The 21,187-nt window shown below is 41.1% G+C and overlaps 1 protein-coding gene and 1 pseudogene across 1 annotated transcript; both read right to left on the bottom strand.

The window, feature by feature from the left end:
• Nucleotides 1–7,651: 7,651 nt before the first annotated feature.
• LOC101760015 lies at nucleotides 7,652–8,329 on the bottom strand (annotated as a pseudogene).
• A 6,154-nt stretch (nucleotides 8,330–14,483) lies between these two features.
• On the bottom strand, nucleotides 14,484–20,853 carry LOC101774981 (putative serine/threonine-protein phosphatase PP2A-4 catalytic subunit). Its single transcript, XM_004983104.4, has 11 exons — nucleotides 20,634–20,853; nucleotides 19,831–19,887; nucleotides 18,618–18,701; nucleotides 18,441–18,512; nucleotides 17,603–17,674; nucleotides 17,376–17,416; nucleotides 16,351–16,417; nucleotides 15,632–15,823; nucleotides 15,463–15,552; nucleotides 15,277–15,384; nucleotides 14,484–15,029 (listed from the first exon to the last, which is right to left on the bottom strand). The coding sequence occupies exons 1-11, from the start codon at nucleotides 20,730–20,732 to the stop codon at nucleotides 14,964–14,966; spliced, it is 948 nt and encodes a 315-aa protein (XP_004983161.1). The 5' UTR covers nucleotides 20,733–20,853; the 3' UTR covers nucleotides 14,484–14,963.
• Between the last annotated feature and the right edge of the window lie 334 nt (nucleotides 20,854–21,187).

The following is a 21,187-nucleotide window of genomic DNA, read 5'->3' as shown; positions in this document are numbered from 1 at the left end:
CTTTGGAATCCTGAGACAAGCTTGACTCAACTTTAACTCCCAAATACTACTACCTAACTCTAGAAAGTAGAAGAATGTAGAGCTCCTCTTGGTGTGTGTCAAAATAGTTAGTGAGGCCTTCACCCCTATTTATAGTCTAGGAAGAGTGGGAGGCAAGACGGTATGACTGTTGGCAGTTGGTACCGAGGTGGGGCCAGCCAGCCTAGGGGGCACCCGGCGTTTGGATCCACCAACCTTGCTCCTGTGTAGCTTGGATGGCAGTTACCTAACTACTAGGACACAGTCTGAAGCTTGGAGGGCGCAAGTGTAGGTCGGCCGGCCTAGCACTCATGCCTCTAGGCATTTGATGCACCGCCTCATCTCTTGTACACTGTTGATTGTTCACCCACTTGTGGAATTGGTGTTTTGTTGCACGTTTAACCCGAATGTGAGCCCTTCAATCCAAGTGATAGGCCTTCTGGTCCATTCGATGGAACCGACTGCAGATCCTTGGTCAGGAGGCAAGGTAAGTGTGTTTCTTCACCCTAGATCACTGACATGGTATAGCAGAGAGGTGGCTAAGCCTACATATGTGGGGCCAACCAGTCTGGGGTTTTATGCCCTAGCGGTCACCTTTCCTGCCACGTGTACCTGCATGTGTAAAATCACCAAAACTAGTGTATGAAACATGGTGTGAATCTTGTCCCTTTGGCATCTCAGGTATCTCTTATTAATTACCTACAAATGGTTTTATAAGATCAAGACTCAATTCGATGGCTCCCTTGAGTTCTACAAGGCTCATCTGGTGGCATATGGTTTTCAAAAGAATCACGAGTGCGACTATGATGAGAATTTTTCTCCTATCTCTCACATGACCATAGTTTGGACTCTCCTTGCTATTGCTTCTATTCAACAATGGTCCACCTCCCAACTCAACATCAAGAATGCCTTTGTTAATGGCAAGCTATGTGAGGATGTCTACATGTTGTTACCTTTGGGATACTTTATCATGAATGGCATGGTTTGTCAATAGCGTCAGTCTCTTTACGACCTCAAGCAGGCTCTTCAAGTCTGGTTTGAGCCAAGTGACCATGACCTACTCTATTTATTCACACTTCCCCTCATGGTCGCATGCTTCTTCTTCTTCTCTATGCTAGTGACATGATCATTACGGATGATTACTCTCATTTCATTGGCATTGTGAAGAAACAGGTGATATATTTTTTATGTCTCACCTGGTCCTCTTCGTAACTTCCTTTGTCTTGAGGCCTCTTCCATGCCTGATGGCATCTACCTCTCTGAGGAGAATTACATTCAAAGAAATCCTCTCTCATGCCGCTCTCACTAATCAATGACATGCTGATACACCTATGGAGCTCGATGTTGACTTGCAGTCCACTGATGGTGAGCCCCTTGATCATCCCACTTGCTAGCATCATATCTTGTTGGGAGCCTTGTTTTTCTATGTTGACATCTCTTCATATTCTGAGTCAGTTGGTCTCTACTCCCACACAACACTACTATGCTCACCTTCTTCATGTTCTCTAATATCTTCATGGAACCACCTCTTGCCACCTACTCTTCCCTTGCTCTAGTTCTTCCCTTAAGCTTTAGGCATACTCTAATATGATCTGGGCTAGTGATCATTCTGATCGTCGCTCTGTTTCAGCTTATTGTGTTTTCCTCCTTGATTTCCCAGAAAACCAATGAAGTAGATAGGAGTTTTCCATTTAGGTGTTGAGGCTAAATTGAGGGCTAGGACAACTATGACAGCTGAGGTCACCTAGCTTCGATGTCTACTTTGAGGATTTTGGTGCGTCAATTCTCATAGTAACTCATCTCTCCTCCGACATCAATGGCGCGATATTGCTCATGATCCTATCAAGCATGAACTCACCGAAAACATCTGGTTGATGCTTTATACATGACATCATAAGTGCACGGTGAGGTTTTGACCCTTTGCTATGTGCCTTTAGCCCGTTAGTGGCCTGTTCGTGGATTTCTTCACGAAGGCTCATCTATTTCCTCTCCAAACTTAGTGACGTAGACCCACCATGACGTAACTCACTCATGTATGGTACTTTATCCACTTTGTACATCACCAAATCTGTTCCCTTTAGGCATTGCAAGAGGTCTGAGTTCCTATATACTCCCTCCATCCCAAATAACTATTCATTTTGGCTTTTCTAGATATATAATTTTTACTATGTGTCTAGACATAATATATATCTAGATGTATATCAAAAGATATATATCAAGAAAATCCAAAATAAATACTCCCTCCGTTCCAAATTGCAGGTCGTTGGCATTTCTAGATTCATATATAACATTTACTATGTATCTAGACATATTATATATCTAAGTGCGTAGCAAAAATTACAAACCTAGAAATGCTAAAATGATCTGCAATTTGAAATGGAGGGAGTAGTAATTTGGGACGGAGGGAGTACTCCCGACAGTTTTTACGGTCGGCTCACAGCCGTTCATATAGGTGGGACCTGAACCGATGATAGTAGGAAGCGGACAGTAAAAATCGGTGAGCATTGCATGCAGTGAGAACCAAAATCCGACGGAAGAAAATCTCTATTAACTGTGGGTTCCTCTACATGTCAAACTGACTGCCTTGTAGAAAATACTGTAATCAATTCCACTTACAACCTCACAAAATGAAACAAATACTAGTACAATAGATTTGCACTATCAACAGTCCGTAGCCAATGAACTTTTCAGTAGGTTCAGCATGCAAAGGAAGCATTCAGTAGGGTTTTCCTCTCTTTCTAAATGGGCTCACCTTTTGGAAAAGAATTCTAATTCATTAGGATACGCTTAGGTCACAAGCACACATAAGAATATTGGTCTCGCACCAGAACAAACATTAAAATGTGATGAATAATGCATTGCACTCCAGCGGACTCTGCATGCTAACCACCACCTACTTTTCCACATCGAAAAGGGGCGCACACTAGACACAATGACAAAACTACAAAAGCACTTAAACCACCTAGCTAGTACTAACAATGTACTGGCTCTCGTTTAGTTTGGACGCTCAGTTGCACCGGACACCTGTTTAATTATGTAGATGTGGGGTCAGAATGGACTAAAAGTTTCCCGCTTCGTGGTCACGTAGGGTTAAAGAAATACTTGGAAACTTTATTTGAAAGGTTAACTGCACCCACTCCGGATCAGACTGGAAATTAAAATGATCTGCTCCCTCGGTTTACACCGAAAGATAGGGTGTGTTATTCACAGTTGCATACATAAGAGATTTCTATGTGCTTGAAGGTGCTGTGTGAGCTGTTCATCGACAAGAATCCAATCCGTAGTTAAAAGTTACTCTTCTCCGTTGATATGTATTCCTGTAAACTTGTTTAACCTTGATCATCATTATATAAATAATTTCTTATATTAATGATGTAAGTTTTTATTAAAATCATTATCACAAGTATTTATCTTTACTTGAAATTTAGTACTTCTGTAAAAATTGGTAGCTAAAGTGTCACCTTGTAGGCTGTATTAAGTCCCTAAGCGTGAAACGGACGCTCATAGATAGGTCACTGCGCTACTAATAGTCACTACTTTCACTACAAACTCCGTACTTTTAAACAGTATACTTATTTGGCTTCTTTATACGTGGAGTCTCCTAATTGTGTTGTTTGATCCTCAACAAAAATCTCGCTCGGGACGATTTGGACCTAGGACTAAAGAGACTTTAGTATCGGATCTACATTTCATAGTCCGTGGAGATCCATTTAATCCCGGTTTGTAATACCAACCGGAACTGACGGGACTAAAGCCTCTCACCCCTTTAGTATCGGTTTGTGTTAACCAGGACTAAAGGGGTCTTCACGGGATCCTCTACTTCATCACATCTGCTATGTAGGTAAGATGGTAAGGAAGGATCGTGCGAGGCTTGAGGTCGTGGGTTCTAATCCCACGCGCACGTGCATTTTTGCGTGACTTGTCACTTGTGACGTGCATGTGTGTGGGAGCCTCTCGGGAATTTCTAATATTTTTTGGCGCAAAACTCTTTAATCCCCGTTGGTATTACTAACTGGAACTAAAGATATGGCTTTAGTCCTAGGTAAAAATCTCGGGACTAAAGATGGAAACCTTTAGTCCCAAATAATTAATCCTGATTGGATTTTAACCTGAACTGCAGGTCAGTTTTCCACCGGTATGTCCAATTTGGTAGAGCGACATCGTGCCAGCAACCAATCACGAGCATACCCGGATGGAATGATTGGAGAAGAATGCAGCAGCGATGGGCCAGCAGGGCCGCGGCCGGCCCTCCCCAACGAGGCAGCAAAAAAAATTTTTACCCCTGTGCGTGTTTTGCTTTACTGCAGTCTGCAGATGGAGTGATGGACCAATACGATTTTTTTTACATGCATTGGCCTCGCTGGCCCGCGCCGAGGGCTTGCGTTTTGTCTAAGCTGGGTGGAAAAGTGAGCATTAGTTCCAGTTGAAAAGAGTTATATCTCTCGAATATCCAACCGGAACTATTCTGTCGGGGTTAAAGGTCCTCCTCTTTAGTCTCGGGTCACTCTCTTTAGTCCCGGTTGGTAATACCACCCGGGACTGAAGGGGCCGTCATGCAGGCGCATGCACGTGGCCCCTTTAGTCCCGGTTGGTATTACCAACCGGACTTTTTTCTTTTTACCCTGAATTCTTTTCCATATTAATGCTAATTGTTAATTCACTTATATATATACACGTATATGTATACATACTTAGCGTACACTACTTACACGTATACGCTCGTATTGTATGCATGTCGTGTGTGTGTGTATATATATATATATATATTTCATGATAGTATATGCATAATATTAATTTTAACTACTATATATACAACTCTTAGTATATTATACACATCAACTAGTATTAATACAATTACTATATATACAATAATTTGTCCTCGTAATTGTTAGGATCCTCCCGTCGTGGTGTTGCTCGATTCGGCTACTGAATGTCCATCATAATAAAATTCTCCTTTGAGATTTATCACCTCATCCACCAGAAATCCTATGAGTGCTTCTTGGATTGCCAAAATCCTTTCCTTCTCCAATAGTTCTTCGCAAATCTAGCACATCGCTAATTTCAAAATATGTGAACGTTACACCAACAATTAAATAAAAGGAGCTAGAAAATGATTTATAATTAATAGGTTTATTTTACGTACAATTATATAATTAATAGGTTTATTTTACGTACAATTATATAGTCTGATAGCACCTTGTCCCTCATGAAATGGTGTATGTGCTCACAAACGTAGTATCCACATAAATTGTTTCCTTTTTCTATCTCAAGCACTTTAGTGGAAAAAATAAGTTATGAATTCGTGTTATAGAATATACAAAATGTGCAAACTTCATGCATACCGAAAAGGTTATACTAAATGTAAGTTTTTCTTTGAAATCACCACAGTGATACTTATGGAATCGTTTCCATGCACTATGAATTAAAATAATGAATATGATATAGTGTTAGGTAAAAATTTAGGAAACAAACTTTTACATAGAGATAAAGGTCCAGAATTATTACAAGTTAAGCATGTCTTGAATGTCTTGGTACTCATCCTTTGATTTCCTCAGCGAATCAAACACAATAACGTTTCTTTGATCAATCATAATTATAAGGAGAATCCAGTAGTAACTGTGTACATAAATGTTCATATTAGAACTAACTAATATTAATTAGGTAAGGAAAGGAAAACAAAAATAGACGGTACCCACACTTACTTAAAGTTGAAAGTTGTAAGGCCCCGTTTGGAATGGCTTAAACTTATAAAAAAGCTGGCTTATTGCTGGCTGCCCTGAAAAGCTACTGTCTGAAAAAGCTGCTGCTTGAATAAGCTAAGTGTTTGGCAACCTGGTTTTTTGATGGGCTGGTGAGATGCTGAGTTCTGTTGTAAATTATGAAATGTCTGTAATACCCCTGAGTGTTATGGAAGCTATCTTGAGTAACTTAATTGACTTTTGTACGTTTTCAAGTGATGAAAACACATCACGAAGTATTTATATATATTAAAATACATGTATGATATTCTTACAGACAAAACAACGTAACAAAAGATCTTAGTTAGTGGTCACTATCATGCCTATCCTACTAAACTAGCTGCAATAGCATCTCGCAACTCTCCCATGTCCACCTCGTCCATGACATCTCTTTCATTAACATGATTTTTCACGTTCCCATCAACATATGTCTCGTCTCACTCAAGCTCATCAAAATGGGCATCACGCATTTGACTGTCTCTAATGAAATTGTGCAGCGCCATGCAAGCAATTATGATTTTCTTTTGCTTCTCCATCGGATAGCTCGGCAAATTTAGAAGAATGCGCCATTTCATCTTAAGAACACCAAATGAGCGTTTGATTACATTCTAAAGGGAAGAATGAGCATGGTTGAACACCTCCTTCAACCCAATTAGCTGGCCACTATTTTGAAATTGCGATATGTGGTACATATGACCCTTGTATGGTGCTAGATAACCCTTTCTATTTGGATACCCCGAGTCAACAAGATAGTATTTGCCTACAGGATAAAGAATTATTGAGACAATGCACTTATATGTTGGAGAAAGATTACTAACTGATGGAATAATAAAGTGAGGTGGGAGGTTGTGGGAAATGATCCTTGTACTTGATCAAAGAATCCAAAAAATGCGAGTATCATGAGCTGATCCAGGCCACCCAACCACGACAAATGTGAATCTCATGTCAAAATCGCATATTGCCATAACATTTTGACTAGGATATCCATGCCTCCCAATATGCACCGCTTGTTTTGACGTTGGTACGATCATAGGGATGTGGGTTCCATCGATAGCACCAAGGCAATTTCTGAAATGAGGCCAAAATCTTGGCTCGCGAAGTTTACTATGCATAGTGCTAAAGGAAGGGTCTCTAGGTTTGATAATGTCAGAAGCCAATCGATACACAGACTCCAGAACTTCAGTAAACCTCCTACTGATAGTTTCTCCAGAATGGGTAAACTTCTCCTTAGCTTACCTATTTGACTGGGGTGCACCACAGATCCACAAAAATATGCCTAGTGCTTCTTCGGAACACATCTCTTTAGATGAACTCAAACCATAATTTGTGACCAGCACCTCATGCAAGTTAAGGAATACTGACCTCCTCATTCTAAACATATTGTAGCAATCTTCTGAATCATTTAGTTTTCTCTCGACCCATTGAATTCCGGTCTCCATGGGCACTTTCCTTGGTTTCTTAGATGTTGAACCATCATTTAGCATTGCATAAGCTACAATGCCAGAAGCCTCAAATAACCACTCATCATCTTCTTATTCCTCATCATTCACACTTGATTCACTTGAACTGAAGGACATCTGCACTCAACACACAAGAGAGGGCACACAAATATGTTCAACAGACAGTACAAGACAAATGAATAAAAAGGGATACGTTCCACAAACAATACAAGACAAATGAAAAATGAATAAAAAGGGTTATGTTCCACAGACAGTACAAGACACATGAATAAAATGAGTGTTCAACACACAGTACATCACACTTGAAGGAAAAAGTTCAGTAGAGGCAATACACATGAATAAAAAGGATACTTATTAATGAAACTAATGTTGTCTAACGTTGCTTCCTTTCCTCCCAGGTCCTTTTCAGCCATGCAAGCTTCACCTCTGGCTTCTTTAGAGTGGCAAACACATCTTGATACTCCTTCTGGATGGGTAGTTGTGTTGCATAGAAATGCTCATCACTCCCTTCCTCTACCCCTGCTTCAATAACTGAATCTAACATTTCAGCTATCTCTTTCCTAACTACATCATTAGCACTTGAGGTTGCAGAACACTTGTTTCAACTTGCTCTTTCGACAAAGGAGTCAACAAACCGCTTGAATTGTTTGTCTCTAAAATTCTTCACATGTTTCTTTGGAGATGCTTTAGCAACTCATTTCTTAGCCCCCTTGTCTCCACCGGTCATGTCACCAAACTTGTCCTCAACACTACCAGACCAATTCTGATCATCTCCGCCTACCACTCGTGCTGATTCATTGGTACATGTGGACATTTCAAAAATAATGTCCAACTCATCTTCATGTTCTAGAGGTCCAAGCATAAACTTCTTACAACCTGACATGGCCTACACATGGTTGAAAAAAATTGTCAGCCCTTGAAGCAGTTAATGCATTCTAAACTGAGTAGAAAAGGAAAATAGATGTTCATGTATACCTCAATTTTTTCATTCCACCATTCCTCACTAGCAGCAATAGTCCCAGTTTTAGGATCTCTTCCTAACCTAGAGGCATTGAGTTTTAAAGTCTTCTAGGTTGTATATTCACCTTTGAGTGCATCCCATCTATTTTTCATTTGTTTTTTATCATACCTCCTGCCAGTTCATTCTTTAAACTTGGCCACAAGGTTAGCATATCCTATGCTATTCAACACCCGTTGTGGTTGGTTATGGGCAGCAATTTCTTCCAACATTATTTCAATCCATGCATGATGTGCAATGGCATCCCATCTTGTTGTCACTTTCTTTTTCTTCTCCCCTTGATTCATCTAATAATTTTAGACGAACACATCATGATGTAAATAAAATCTTATGCTAGCATACACACGTAACTTCCTGTCAACCCAAATCCTTTCATCCATATGCTAGGATAATAACAATAGTTCAAATCTCAGATTTCTATTTACAGTAACAACTTGAGGACTCATCCATACGCAGGCATAGTTTGGATTTCAATTTTTTAGCACCCATATCATTCAGATCTGAGGGAAGAAATTTTACCTTGGGCAGGGGGCTGTGCTTGGGGGCGAGCTCGGTGTCGTGGCTGCAGAAGGACGATCGCTGGCTGCTCGGTGTTGTCGTGCTCGTGCTCCCTCATCCTCACCTGCTCGTGCTCCTCCCACCACCAGCGACTGCCTGATAAGCAACAGGAGGTGGGGAGGGTCGGAGAGGCGACCGGAGAGGTGGGAGAGGTAGCCGGGGAGCAGGGAGAGGCTGTCGTGGAGCAATTTTTGTGCCGAGGAGGTCAGGCGGAGGTGCTCGGCTGTGAACACTAGCTCGCCCCAATCGCCATCCGTGCGGCCGCGGCGTCAAGGGAGAAGCGAATGAGGGGGCCAAGGGGATGGAAGGGGATGCGTGGGGTATATATGCAATGGCAAAAGCGGGTAAATAACTCCATCTTTAAGGGGCACTCTCATTTCTCTCACCTGCATAAGCTCGGAGAAGCCGCCCGTGCCTGGCTTTTCGCAATCATGCCCATGTAGTTCATTCGTGAGAAGCGTTTGGTGAATAAGTCGCCCAGAAGTTTTCCGTTGGCGGGCATTCAGCTTATTTGTGATGGGAAGCTGTCAATAAGCAGTTCCAAACAGGGCCTATTGCTTGTAATTCTATTGCTCCAAGAATTTGTATATTGTGTCCAATGTAGACTTTGGTTGATCACATATCTGCTTTTTGTTAACAAGCGTTGGGTCCATGAAGCCAACATTGAAGTAGGATTCTCGGCACCTCTGAATTTGCATCCTACATAAAATGAAAGATAAAGTTAGTGGGACGACACACACATACACACAATAATGAGCTGAGCCAAAATTAACATCTAATAAACACACATTTACAGAACCCACGCGATGATAAGAGAGACATCAAGGGCATCTTGATGGTACACTTCATAAATATTCTTGAATTCAAACCACAGCAGTTTCTCACCTTCACCGAAAAAAATCAATCGATTTAACAAGAAGAGCGAACATAACCCTACCATTGGCCGACTGCTCCATGTACCATTGATGGACCTGACTAGAGGCTTACCTAACTCAAAGCGCCATTTAGGTACAGTCTTTTCTGGAGGTACCGGTTCGTCTTGCCCTAGAACTTCAACAAGCGAGAGACCTGTCTCTACCATAAACTTAACGACCTTGATTTGTTGTTCTAAAGGCAAAGCTGCTATTTGTTGAGCTTCTTGATCTACTTGTTGATCTTGTTGCCCGAGCTGGGGGACAGTACGACTGGACGACGACTCTCTTCGTTTCTTCTTCTACCAATACTTAACTAATGAACGATCGTAGTTCGATAATAACATTTTCTTAACTTCTTTTTTCATGCTAATAAAAAACTTTAATTTGGCAAGATCTACTAGCTTAGGCTCCATCTCCTTCGCTTTTATTTCTGCACTGATTTTTTCAAACCACTACCTTACATGTGCTTGCGATGCCTCCTCCAATTCCTCAGGAGTCATATCACTTGCTAGCTTCTTAATAGGTTCAGACTTCTTTTTTTCTTCCTCGGTTTTGTCGCCTTTGGCTACCTTGGCTTGGAGGCAGTGGTCGCGACTTCTTGAGAGGTGCTGCAAGTGCTTCCTTGCTCGTACTAGACTTTAGTCCGAGCGCTGCAAGCTGTGATTAAGGGGGGTGTTTTGGTCATCGTCGCTCCCACCTGCAGAATTCGATGGTGCTGGAGATGGTGATCGAGCAGGATGCGACGGTCCCGGTGGTGACGATGGTCCTGGAGGTGGATGTGCTGGAGATGATGGTCTTAAGTTCTGAGGAGATGGTGGCTGTGATGCATCTATGGGAAGAAATGATGCCTCCTGGTCGGGGATGATGATATAACGTTTACACCATAGAATGATACCGTGAAGTGGATCTCCTAGTGTCCTTTCCTCTCCTGAGAGGTCGAGCTCTAGGCCTTCATATTTACTATCACAAATCTGCTCCACCCCAATGCTGGAGTTGCTAGGTGGAATCACCATGCCATGGCTTGTTTGCCCTAGCAGGATTGGTAAAGCACTTCCGTACGCCACCTGTACATATAGGAGAAATAAAGAAGTTATTAAACTCTCGAGCTGTGGATCAATTGAGATAATTTTATAATTATATATATTTATACCTTAATAGTGAGGTTGCCAAATGATCTGTACAGCTCACATGAGGTGCGCTGAGTGATGTCATCCACATGGTACCGCTGGTTGTCCTGTGCAACCACGGGTAAGCTTGGCATGTTCTCATCAGGATCTCTATGGAAGCACAGCTGCTTCAGCGTTGAGAAGGGCTGACGACGACGTTGGGATCCGGCAGTGCTCCAGATTGGACCATCTCAATAACTGCCAAGGCCACTCGCTGATTAATTTCTTCTTCCATTCTTACATCTTGTTCGTACACTTTAGCTTCTAACATGCGCCGCCACCTCTCCTCTTGCTGTTCCTTTCTTCTCTTCCAGCTTCTGTACGTGTCGATGTTCCTACAGAAAGCATACTTCTATGGAACCACACCGAAGCCTCGCTAACGTCCTGGGTGTTCGGGATTCCCGAGCGCCAAAGTCAGCTCATCGTTCTCTCTATCAGGACTGAACTTTCCCGCTTTAGAGTCTTCAATGTTTTTGATAAGCCTAAGGGCCTTCTCACGTATTGTTACGTTGAAAATAAGTGTCCCATCCTCAGGACTAAGGGTGCCTTCATGAGCGTAATACCAATTCTTTGATCGATCGGGCCAATCAATAGTCATTGGTATGATACCTCGATCGATTAGGTCTTGTTCCATCTTTCTCCATTTGGGAATTGCACCCACCTTGCCCTAGACGCTGATGGTACTCCTTCTTCTAGGCATTGCTTGAGTTGACACGAACCTTGTTCGCACTATCTTCACTCCTCTTGTATTTCAGAAATGAGTTCCAGTGATCTCTTAACTTTGGCCAGTCATTAAAATCTAGATTTTGACCCTTGTTGATATAGTTGGTATCCAGATTCTTCCTGAAGGTCTGAAATTGGGTTGCCATCTTCTTGAGCGTCCAGTCTTTCACAACTTTTTCATCGACGCCATCAGGAAGTGTGAAGTGTTTCTTGACATTTGCCCACAACATATCTTTCTGTGTCTGTGGGAGCACATATGGATCATCTTTTTTACTGGACTTACATTCTCGAATGCTGATGGGCATGTTATCCCTTACAATAGCCCCGCATTGACTCACGAACTTTCTAGCGACTTTTTTGGGAGCAATTAGCTGTCCCTCTTCTATCACTTCGGTGATGTGAGCCTTCCCTCCATTATCTTTTTAAAAACTCATGGCTTATTTTGCTTCATCGATCCAGAGGGCTAAAAGTTCAAGATACATTAATTAGTATATAGTAATAATGAATATGAAGTTATAGATGGGGTAAAACAATGAAAATGATATATACCTCACCGAAACCTTCCATCACGGCAGTGTCTTGTTCCACATTATCATCAACGCTATGCTCGGGCTCATCATTGCCATCATCGGACATCTTGAGGAACATGTCCGCCTGGCTACCCTCATCCTCGGTGTAGGTTTTTGGAACGTTTGAGCCACTACCGCCAGCAATAATCTGCTCCATTATATACCTTTCATCCTCTTTGTCTCCCATCTCAACTAATAATGACATTAGTTATACACTATACACACATGTAATCATAGATACATTAAATTAAAGATTAGATCAAGTAGTACAGTTAATGTATAAACATGAAATCATAGAACAACCATGAAATAAAAGAAACTAATTGAAATATGCACATGAAACCATACATTAAATTATAAATATATATACATGGAATCATATGTACAATAAAACTTGTACAATTTATTACATGAAACTTACATAAGATTAAACATTAAAAAATTCACGCAATTATATATACAACACCTCTACTTGTATATTGTCACCAAAAATGTCATTAAATTATATATACAACACCTCTACCAAATTTCTACAAACTTATACTAATGTATACTAAATTATACTAATTTTTAAGAATTTCTACAAATTTCTACTAATTTTCTAAGCATTTATACTAAATTATACTAATGTATACTAAATTGTATTATTTTATATTAAATTATACTAATTTTCTAAGTATTATACTAATTTATACAAAATTCTACTAATTTTCTAGCTATTAGACTAATTTATACTAAATTATACTAATTTTTACTAATTATACTAATGTATACTAAATTATACTAATTTTCTAAGCATTTCTAATAAATTATACTAATTTCCTAAGCATTTCTAATAAATTATACTAGATTATACTAATTTATACTAATTTCTTAATTAAAAACCCGTGTGGCGTCAGCGTCGTACCTCTTCAACGAGAAGGTCGGGGCGCGGAGGGACAGCGGTGGGCTAAGGAACCGGGTGATGATGTGGCGGTGGGGAAGGAGATGGCGCCGGGGACGATGACGCGATAGATCTTGGAGGGGACGGGGGACGAGCCAGCCTGAAACGACGTGGTGAGGGCCGATGTGGCGGCGGTGCGACGCGCTATCGAGGGGCGTCGGGGTGCTGCGAGGATGGCATCGGGGCGTCAATGGTTTTGCAAAGTAGAAGGGGGTAAAACACCTGGTTTTATAGGTTAGAAGGTTATGTAGTCTATACTTTAAGGGGTTATTTGAATGGTTTTGCAAAGTAGAAGGGGGTAAAACATCTGGTTTTATAGGTTAGAGGGTTACCTAGTCTACATGTAATGTAATAGGTGAGGGGGTACAGACTTTTTCCATAATGTTGGAGTACATAGAGGCTATGCGAATAATGCTATACACGCGAGGAGGAAATTATGGGACATTAATGGTGGTGAAATGCTGCGGCACAGCAATGAACCCTAGCTGGATGGAGTTTTTTTTTTTGAAATAAATTAGCCGAATTTTAGATCAGGCTGCAAGACGAATCACATATCATGGATTAAATCAGTCAAAATGGAACAGTTAAATCGGACTTTTATGTGGGCTGAAATGTTATTTGGGTCAAATAAACCGAGTGTCTGTACGCAAAATGACTTCAGGCGACAAAAATAATTCCATCACGTACGCGATATACAGTCACTGGCAATGGGTGAGGATGTGTGTTATCCTTTATTTGTGAAATCTGAAAAAAGGCCCAATATGCAATAGGCAGGCCCACGACTACGTATTGCTTGTGGACTTGACACGGGTGCAATGCCCGCAAACTTTGACGAACATAAGTTCCTGCACTTCTTTTAAGAAGATTCGACCGCAAATTCGAATTTAAAATTTAGGACGTCTGATCCAAGTTGAAGGAAACGTATTTGTTATAGCGCTGCAATTTTACCCTGACGTTGATCAGCTTTGCCGGACTCTGCTTTCTCAGTCACACGTGCATGACTGCATGAGCCGTTTTGATCTGAACATCAGAGATAACATGGGCGTACTCAATCTAACAAGAACAGACCACCCAGAATTGACATGTCCCCGTTTTATTAGATAATCAAACTACATCCGTGCTGTCACAGACTCGCAGTATTGTCGAGTCCAGAACAGGTAATACAGCATTTGCTTTTGCTATGCATTTAGGATAGCGATATCTATACACACAGCGAAATCTATGAAAGCTAAGTTTATAGCTTTTGCTATGCATTTAGATATCTATACACATAGCAAAATCTATGAAAGCCAAATTGACATTTGGGACAGAGTACATGATATAAGCAAGAAATGCATTAACATTACCAAGGCAATTAGAAGTTAGAACCAAAGAGATGGACTGTAACATGTTGGTGCTACATGAAAGAAGTGCACAGCTGGTAATATCAGATATACGTAGTAAAGAACGGAAGAACTAGCTGCATGCCATTCTTCACAATTCTAGCAACAAGAGGATCAGCATGTCTTAAGTCTTAATCACAGAGGTTGTAAGCACACCAATACAAAACAAAACTAAAGGAAGAACCCAAGCAACTTATGCTAAAACGGAAGCTCCATCTCTGTTGAGCCAGCAGTCTGGCTCAACAGAACCAACGGAGGTGCCAATTTACCGCCGGATTCTTATGTCAGCTTGGGTGGTAGGCTGATAGCACCTCTTGCAGCAACGAATGGGGATCAACTTTCACGCTATTAGGGATGTGGCATTTTCTTGCTATTGCTGGTCAGGTTAATTTATCATATGGATCCAACAAAAATGTTTCTGACCAGCAACCACTATTGCAATCTTGCACAAAAATCAAAATGACAGCAAATAACTCAAAGGAAATAATCTGGTGTTCTCCGTGTCACATCTGGTTCACCTCTCCTCGGAGCTGGCTCAAACTGCAGAATAAGACCCAAGTTGAATGTTCATGAAGGAATATCACAATTTCAGACTCGCCAATAGTAATGCAACAAAAAAAATGTCATATCAATGTTATCCAGATTTCCAAATTTCAATCGCATGACATTACCATACTGTGCCATGTCATACAAAAGAAAGCTGGTATATGGAATACCCAACACTACCAGAAAAAATGAAAGTAATGAACAATAAAGAAAAAATGCATAACCTAAGAAAATTAGGTACCTGAATAAATGTGTGGTTCCTGCAGTCATCAACCTCAAGGATGGATGCCATGTTGCCACACCGGTAACAGTAATTAGGTGCACTGAATATGGTCACCACCTTTTGTTCCTGTGAATTTATAGTAAAGAACCATAAGATAGTAGTAGCTAAACCGATGCTTCAAGTTAATCCATACTAATAACTTACATGTGCCCAGTTATAACCCTCCATAACCAACTGATGAGCCCGGGCAACAAGTTTAAGATTGTTGGTGTGATTAAACTGTTCCGATATGTCCTGGAAAATGGAAGCCATCCAATTGAGAGAACTGATAACAGGGTCTACCAAATAATTAAAAAAGATGTATATCAAGTACTTGGCCAAAAGTGTATCCAGCTCCTCGAGGAGAAATGCCCCAGCCACATCGATCATCTGGATCAGACCATAGAAGGTCACACATAGGTCCCTCATGAGGGACCTCTTGAACACGATCTAAGCTACGAACACTATCGAGATTTTCAATGGAAGGAGATAAACCACCATGGAGGCAGAAAATTTCTGATTCCACCTTCAAGTAGAGAAGGAATGCAATGTCAATAAGATTTCTGAACGAAACAAGAAACTAACAATTATTAAGACATGGAGGTGACAATAGAAATTGTGCCATACAGATTTAAACATCAAATCATTTCGAGGAAAAAAGATTTAATCATCAAACAGAATATGTAGTGGGTCAAAATTCAAACCAAAAGCTAGCAAAGCACAGGTCATTTCTAATATTTGAAAAGTCTTGTTTATATTTATATTATTACATGGACATGAATGAAAAACAAATATGGCAGATGGGTGCTTCAATATATCAATTCATTAGCTTCATTTTCGATCTTTTTGAGAAAGAATATAGTGAAGCCTTAAGTTGACGACATAGAACATCAGTGAACGATGAAAATAGCTTAAGGTTGCCATACTTTTAAAAGTTCTTATAGATCAATGAATCGTGTCATGAATGAAAGAAAACTGAAGGAACAATATTGTGAGCTCAAGGGGCTAAGGGTTTAAAATGGGAAAAGGTGGCCTAAAGCTGAGCACACATACCAATGCTGTCAATGGAAAATAGTCAAAAAGATCAGTGAAGATCTTCCAGACATTTGCACTGCCATATCTATCAAAAATAGGACAACAGGGTCAAACAAAAAGAATCAAACTAGTGAAGAACAACAAATGGAAGAACCGAGTTAATGAACTTTCAAGTTTATCCAGATTGCAAATAGCCAATAATAATTCCATCTAGGCTACAGCATGATATATTAGAGTACCGCAATGGTAACTGGAGAGATATGAACTTCCTTGACTAATGCTATGGTACATAATTAATAAAACATTTAAAATGTCCTTGACTAAAATCTGCAGAAAAAATACTCCCTCCATACCAATATACAAGGCGCAACTACTTTTCTCCGGTGTCTGTTAATACAAGGCGCCAACTCCCAGAGCTCCATTCGCATACATGGATGAATTAAATGTCTCCCTTCCCTCACAGTCCAGCATGGTAAAAGAGTCTGCATGTTAGACATGCAAACCAACCAAAAACCTCCACATGCATTAAGGGTCCTTGGTACATGCATACCAGCCAGAGTAGAGTAGTTAAGATGCACCTTGGTCTGTGTCCAGAGGAGATGCGCCTTGTATATTGGGATGGAGGGAGTAAAAGGCAGCATGTAGATCATAAATGTTACAACGGAGACGGCCATGACTCCCATACGGGCTCAAACCCAGGTGCTGGCAAATGTGAGTACACAGCCCACACAGGTTTGAACCCAGGCCTTAGCAAATGTGGGTACCTCCATGAGAATTCTAGCTAACTTGTTCCTAGCCAGCCAGCGTAAATAGCCAGCTTGGAGACATCTTTCCCAGTGGCAAAGTTCCTCTTTACAAATTATTAAATTATAAAGTATTCAACTAAGATAAATCTCTAAGTTGCAGCCTTAGGATCACCCTGGAGCAACCGGGGAAGCATATGTCTTCTACTACTAAGGTGGTGATGCAGTACATAAATAACAGGCAACACATGGAATAAGAGTAAGGCAAGTAGGTGATTTTCAAGCACCTAAATAACTCACTTTCGTAGGCATTCATCATAGAAGCCATACACCTGTGTGATCTGCAATAATTGAAGGGTTCTTGAATGAAATGCAGAATTGGAATGAAATTTACAATAAAGAACATGCATTATTCTATATGCATACAAAGAGATAATACCTTAAGAAAGTTAACACTGTAAAACCAAATAAGAAGGTTCGGATTTTAACTAATGAAAGAGAATTATTTCATGGGTATTGTACAATACCTGTCTACTCTCATGGTTTCCACGAAGAATAGTAATTCGTTGTGGGTACCGCACCTTAAGTGCAACCAAAAGCTGCACAATGGTACTACATCATGTCAACAAATAATGTCTAAGAAAAATAGCATTATTAACATGAATGTAAAAATACAGTCACCAACAGCTATTCTTACTTTCATAAATAATGCTAATTTTGGCGAGGCTAGAATTGCTACAAGTCTTTCAATCCATTTGCATCAGCAGGGTGCAATGGGGCACCAACCAATCGCAACCCAAACCCTTGCCGCAAGTTGTTAATGCTAAACTTCGGAGGAAATTTGCGGAGTGAAAGTTGGCACTAACTAAATCACCTACCACTCAAGTTCTGCTCTTGATCTTATTTCTAGATGATTAAACAATTGACAAAAAAAACACGCAATTTATATTCATGATAGTATAGAGGAATACAGAAAATCAAGCTAACAGAAATGTCTGGCAAAGAGAGAATTGGAAAAATATTGTGGACAGTAGAAAGGAAGTTAGGGTGAGAACAAGTCGCAAATGATAATTTTCTCACCAAAGAGAAGTATTTATATTCACTTATTCAGGAATAATATTATAAATATCCAAGTAGTATGTAATCAATAATGGTGAGTGTCCATCTTACAACATTGACTTGTATTTATGCATGCTACACATAAATCGCCCTGCTATTCAAGATAATATATGACTTGTATCTTTGACAGTAAAAAAAGGGATGACAGAATCCAACACAGTACCAGATGGAAACTAAACATGGAAAGTTGGGCTTCTATTACATTTAAGGAAGAAAAACAAATGCCACTATCAGGCTAGGTCTTACCGTTACAGTCTCAACAGAGTAATAACCACGATCCACATAATCTCCCATAAATAAATAGTTCGTGTCTGGACACTGGTAAACAACAAACATTGATCTGTCAGCTTTCAAAGAATGAAACGAACTCTGTCAAAAATAAAAGGACAAAACAAATATAAAGATTGGGTTGTGTAGGAATACCTTTCCACCAATCCGGAAAAGTTCTACAAGGTCATGGAATTGTCCATGAATGTCGCCACAAATTGTCACCGGGCTTTTAACTGGCTGTACATATATTATAAAAAGTTGAGTTAATTAAAAATCATATTCTGCTGGAAAATGCAACAGGATAGTTAAATGTACACGGAATAAAACATGCACGCTTTGGCCATGGCCACACACAGATAAAGTTCTATTTGGTGCAGGCTTCACAGCAGAAGCTAATAGTTAAACAAATGGAATAGAATAAGTATATAACACACCAAAACACCCTTTTAGTTGTAGCTATATACACAGCGATCATAAGGGACAACATCAAAATAAGAAAGAAACATATGTACTGTTCTGCTAGGCTCCAGTGCAGCACAAGTGTACACAAATCATCGGCTTGAAAATTCATGTACTAATTTGGGATTACCTACTCTATAGTGAGGCAACACATATTTCCCGTCTCGTTTGTCACTCAATCACTGTGCATGCCCACCAGCATATAGAGTGCTGACTGTGTATTCCACGGGTGGAAGATACAGGTGCCCTTAAGGGGGTGTTTGGATACCCCATGCTAAAGTTTAGCACATGTCACATCGGATGTTTGGATGCTAATTAGGATTATTAAACATAGTCTAATTACAAACCTAATTGCACAGATGGAGTCTAATTCGCAAGACGAATCTATTAAGCCTAATTAGTCCATGATTTGACAATGTAGTGCTACAGTAACCATTTGCTAATGATGGATTAATTAGGCTTAATAGATTCGTCTCGCGAAATAGCATAGGGGTTCTGCAATTAGTTTTATAATTAGATCATGTTTAGTTCTCCTAATTAGCATCCGAACATCCGATGTGACACTGCTAAAGTTTAGCACCTAGTATCCAAACACCCCCTTAATACATCAAACTCCAAAAAGGTTAACTTCTTGCATGGATGGCCAAGAAAACAGCACAAATGCTTCAATTTGCCCTCTCCATATCAAGTTCGTTTCCTTTACACATAAAAACTGAAAAAACATGCCAATTAAAAAATAGAATAAATCTAAGGATGATGCTACTACGTAGAGCATACGTTCATCATTTTCTCCAACCAACCTTAGGCCCCAAAAACATGGATATCATCATATCAGCAGTAAATTGCTCAACATAGTAGCAGTAATAACAAAAAGACAAGCTGAGTAATTGTGAGAGCTCAGCCATACCTGAACATTGCTTTCATCCATCAATATCTCCTTGGCCTTCTCACACAATGCTCTAACCTGTCAGTGCTCTAGTAAGTAAAGAATAGCAAATTTCCCAATTCCAAGAACAATACTCCCTCCGTTCCAAATTGTAGGTCGTTTTGGCTTTTCTAGGTGCATATATGTTTGTATGCATCTAGACATACGCTACATTTAGGTGCATATAAACATATATGAACCTAGAAAAAGCCAAAACGACCTACACATCAGAACAGAGGGAGTACTACCTTACAGACACCAAACGCTCGATCACACCATGCCAAAGTAAAAAAAAAAACACACAGAGAGAGGGAGAGACACACACATTCAGCCCTCCACCGTGGCATAACAAGAGTACCGCCGGAACGAGATAGGCAAATGCAGCGCTGAACATAAAGCAGTAAGAATGTCGATTCAATGACAGGTACAACCAGCATAAATCCAGGTGGAGTAGCATCGAAACACACAGGAACAACAGATTCGACATCTAACGCTTGAGCTGCTACAGCATATTCCGATCCAGCCATCATGGGAGCTCATCAAGCTGCACTATTTATCCCCTCCTCAGTGCAATACTCGATTCCACAGCAGCGCACGAGATCCACAACCGCCGGATGAACCCGAACCACCCAAAAGCTGCCATCTTTGCCCGAAATGATCTAACCCTAGAGAAACTCCGGCGCCAGGACCACCCACCCTAAACCTCCTCGATCCCGCCACGAATCCCCCGTGGAGACGAATCAGATGCAACCACATGGAACGGGATTTGGGGGGCCAGGCCTCACCTCCGTCTCCGGGAGCGGGCGGCACTCCATGAGCTGCTCGATCTGCGCGTCCAGGCCGCCGCATCCCCCGCCGCCACGCGAACCCGCGGAATCCTCCATCCGTTCTCCGGCGAAAGCGCCCTGATCTACCTTACTCTAGCTGGCGCTCGTCGCCGGCGAAAGCGCGCGGGGGGGGGGAGGTGTATGGAGCTCGTGGGTAGGGGGGCGGAGGGAGAGAGGAGGAGAGGAGAAGGAACGGAACGGAGATGTGTGTATGGAGAGAAGCGGGCGGGAGGGCGCGGGCCCCGCTAGCTGTGGGGTCCAGGTGTCAGTGACATCCGTGATGTATACAGGACCCACTGTCTGTGACACGAAGAGGAAGATACGTGGGGCCGGGTGGATGGCTGGTGGTCAGAACGGAACGGGAGGGACGGCCTTGGGTGGTGGAGAGTGGAGAAGGCAACGGGATGGAGACGGACAGCCGCGCAAACAAGTGTGGGCCATCCACGTCAGAAACACTGTAGCACCATATTATCAAATCATGGACTAATTATGCTTAATAGATTCGTCTCACG

This window comes from Setaria italica, chromosome IX (assembly GCF_000263155.2).
Source record: "Setaria italica strain Yugu1 chromosome IX, Setaria_italica_v2.0, whole genome shotgun sequence".
In the NCBI taxonomy this organism is placed as follows: domain Eukaryota; kingdom Viridiplantae; phylum Streptophyta; class Magnoliopsida; order Poales; family Poaceae; genus Setaria; species Setaria italica.
This window is presented reverse-complemented; position numbering and strand designations above follow the sequence as displayed.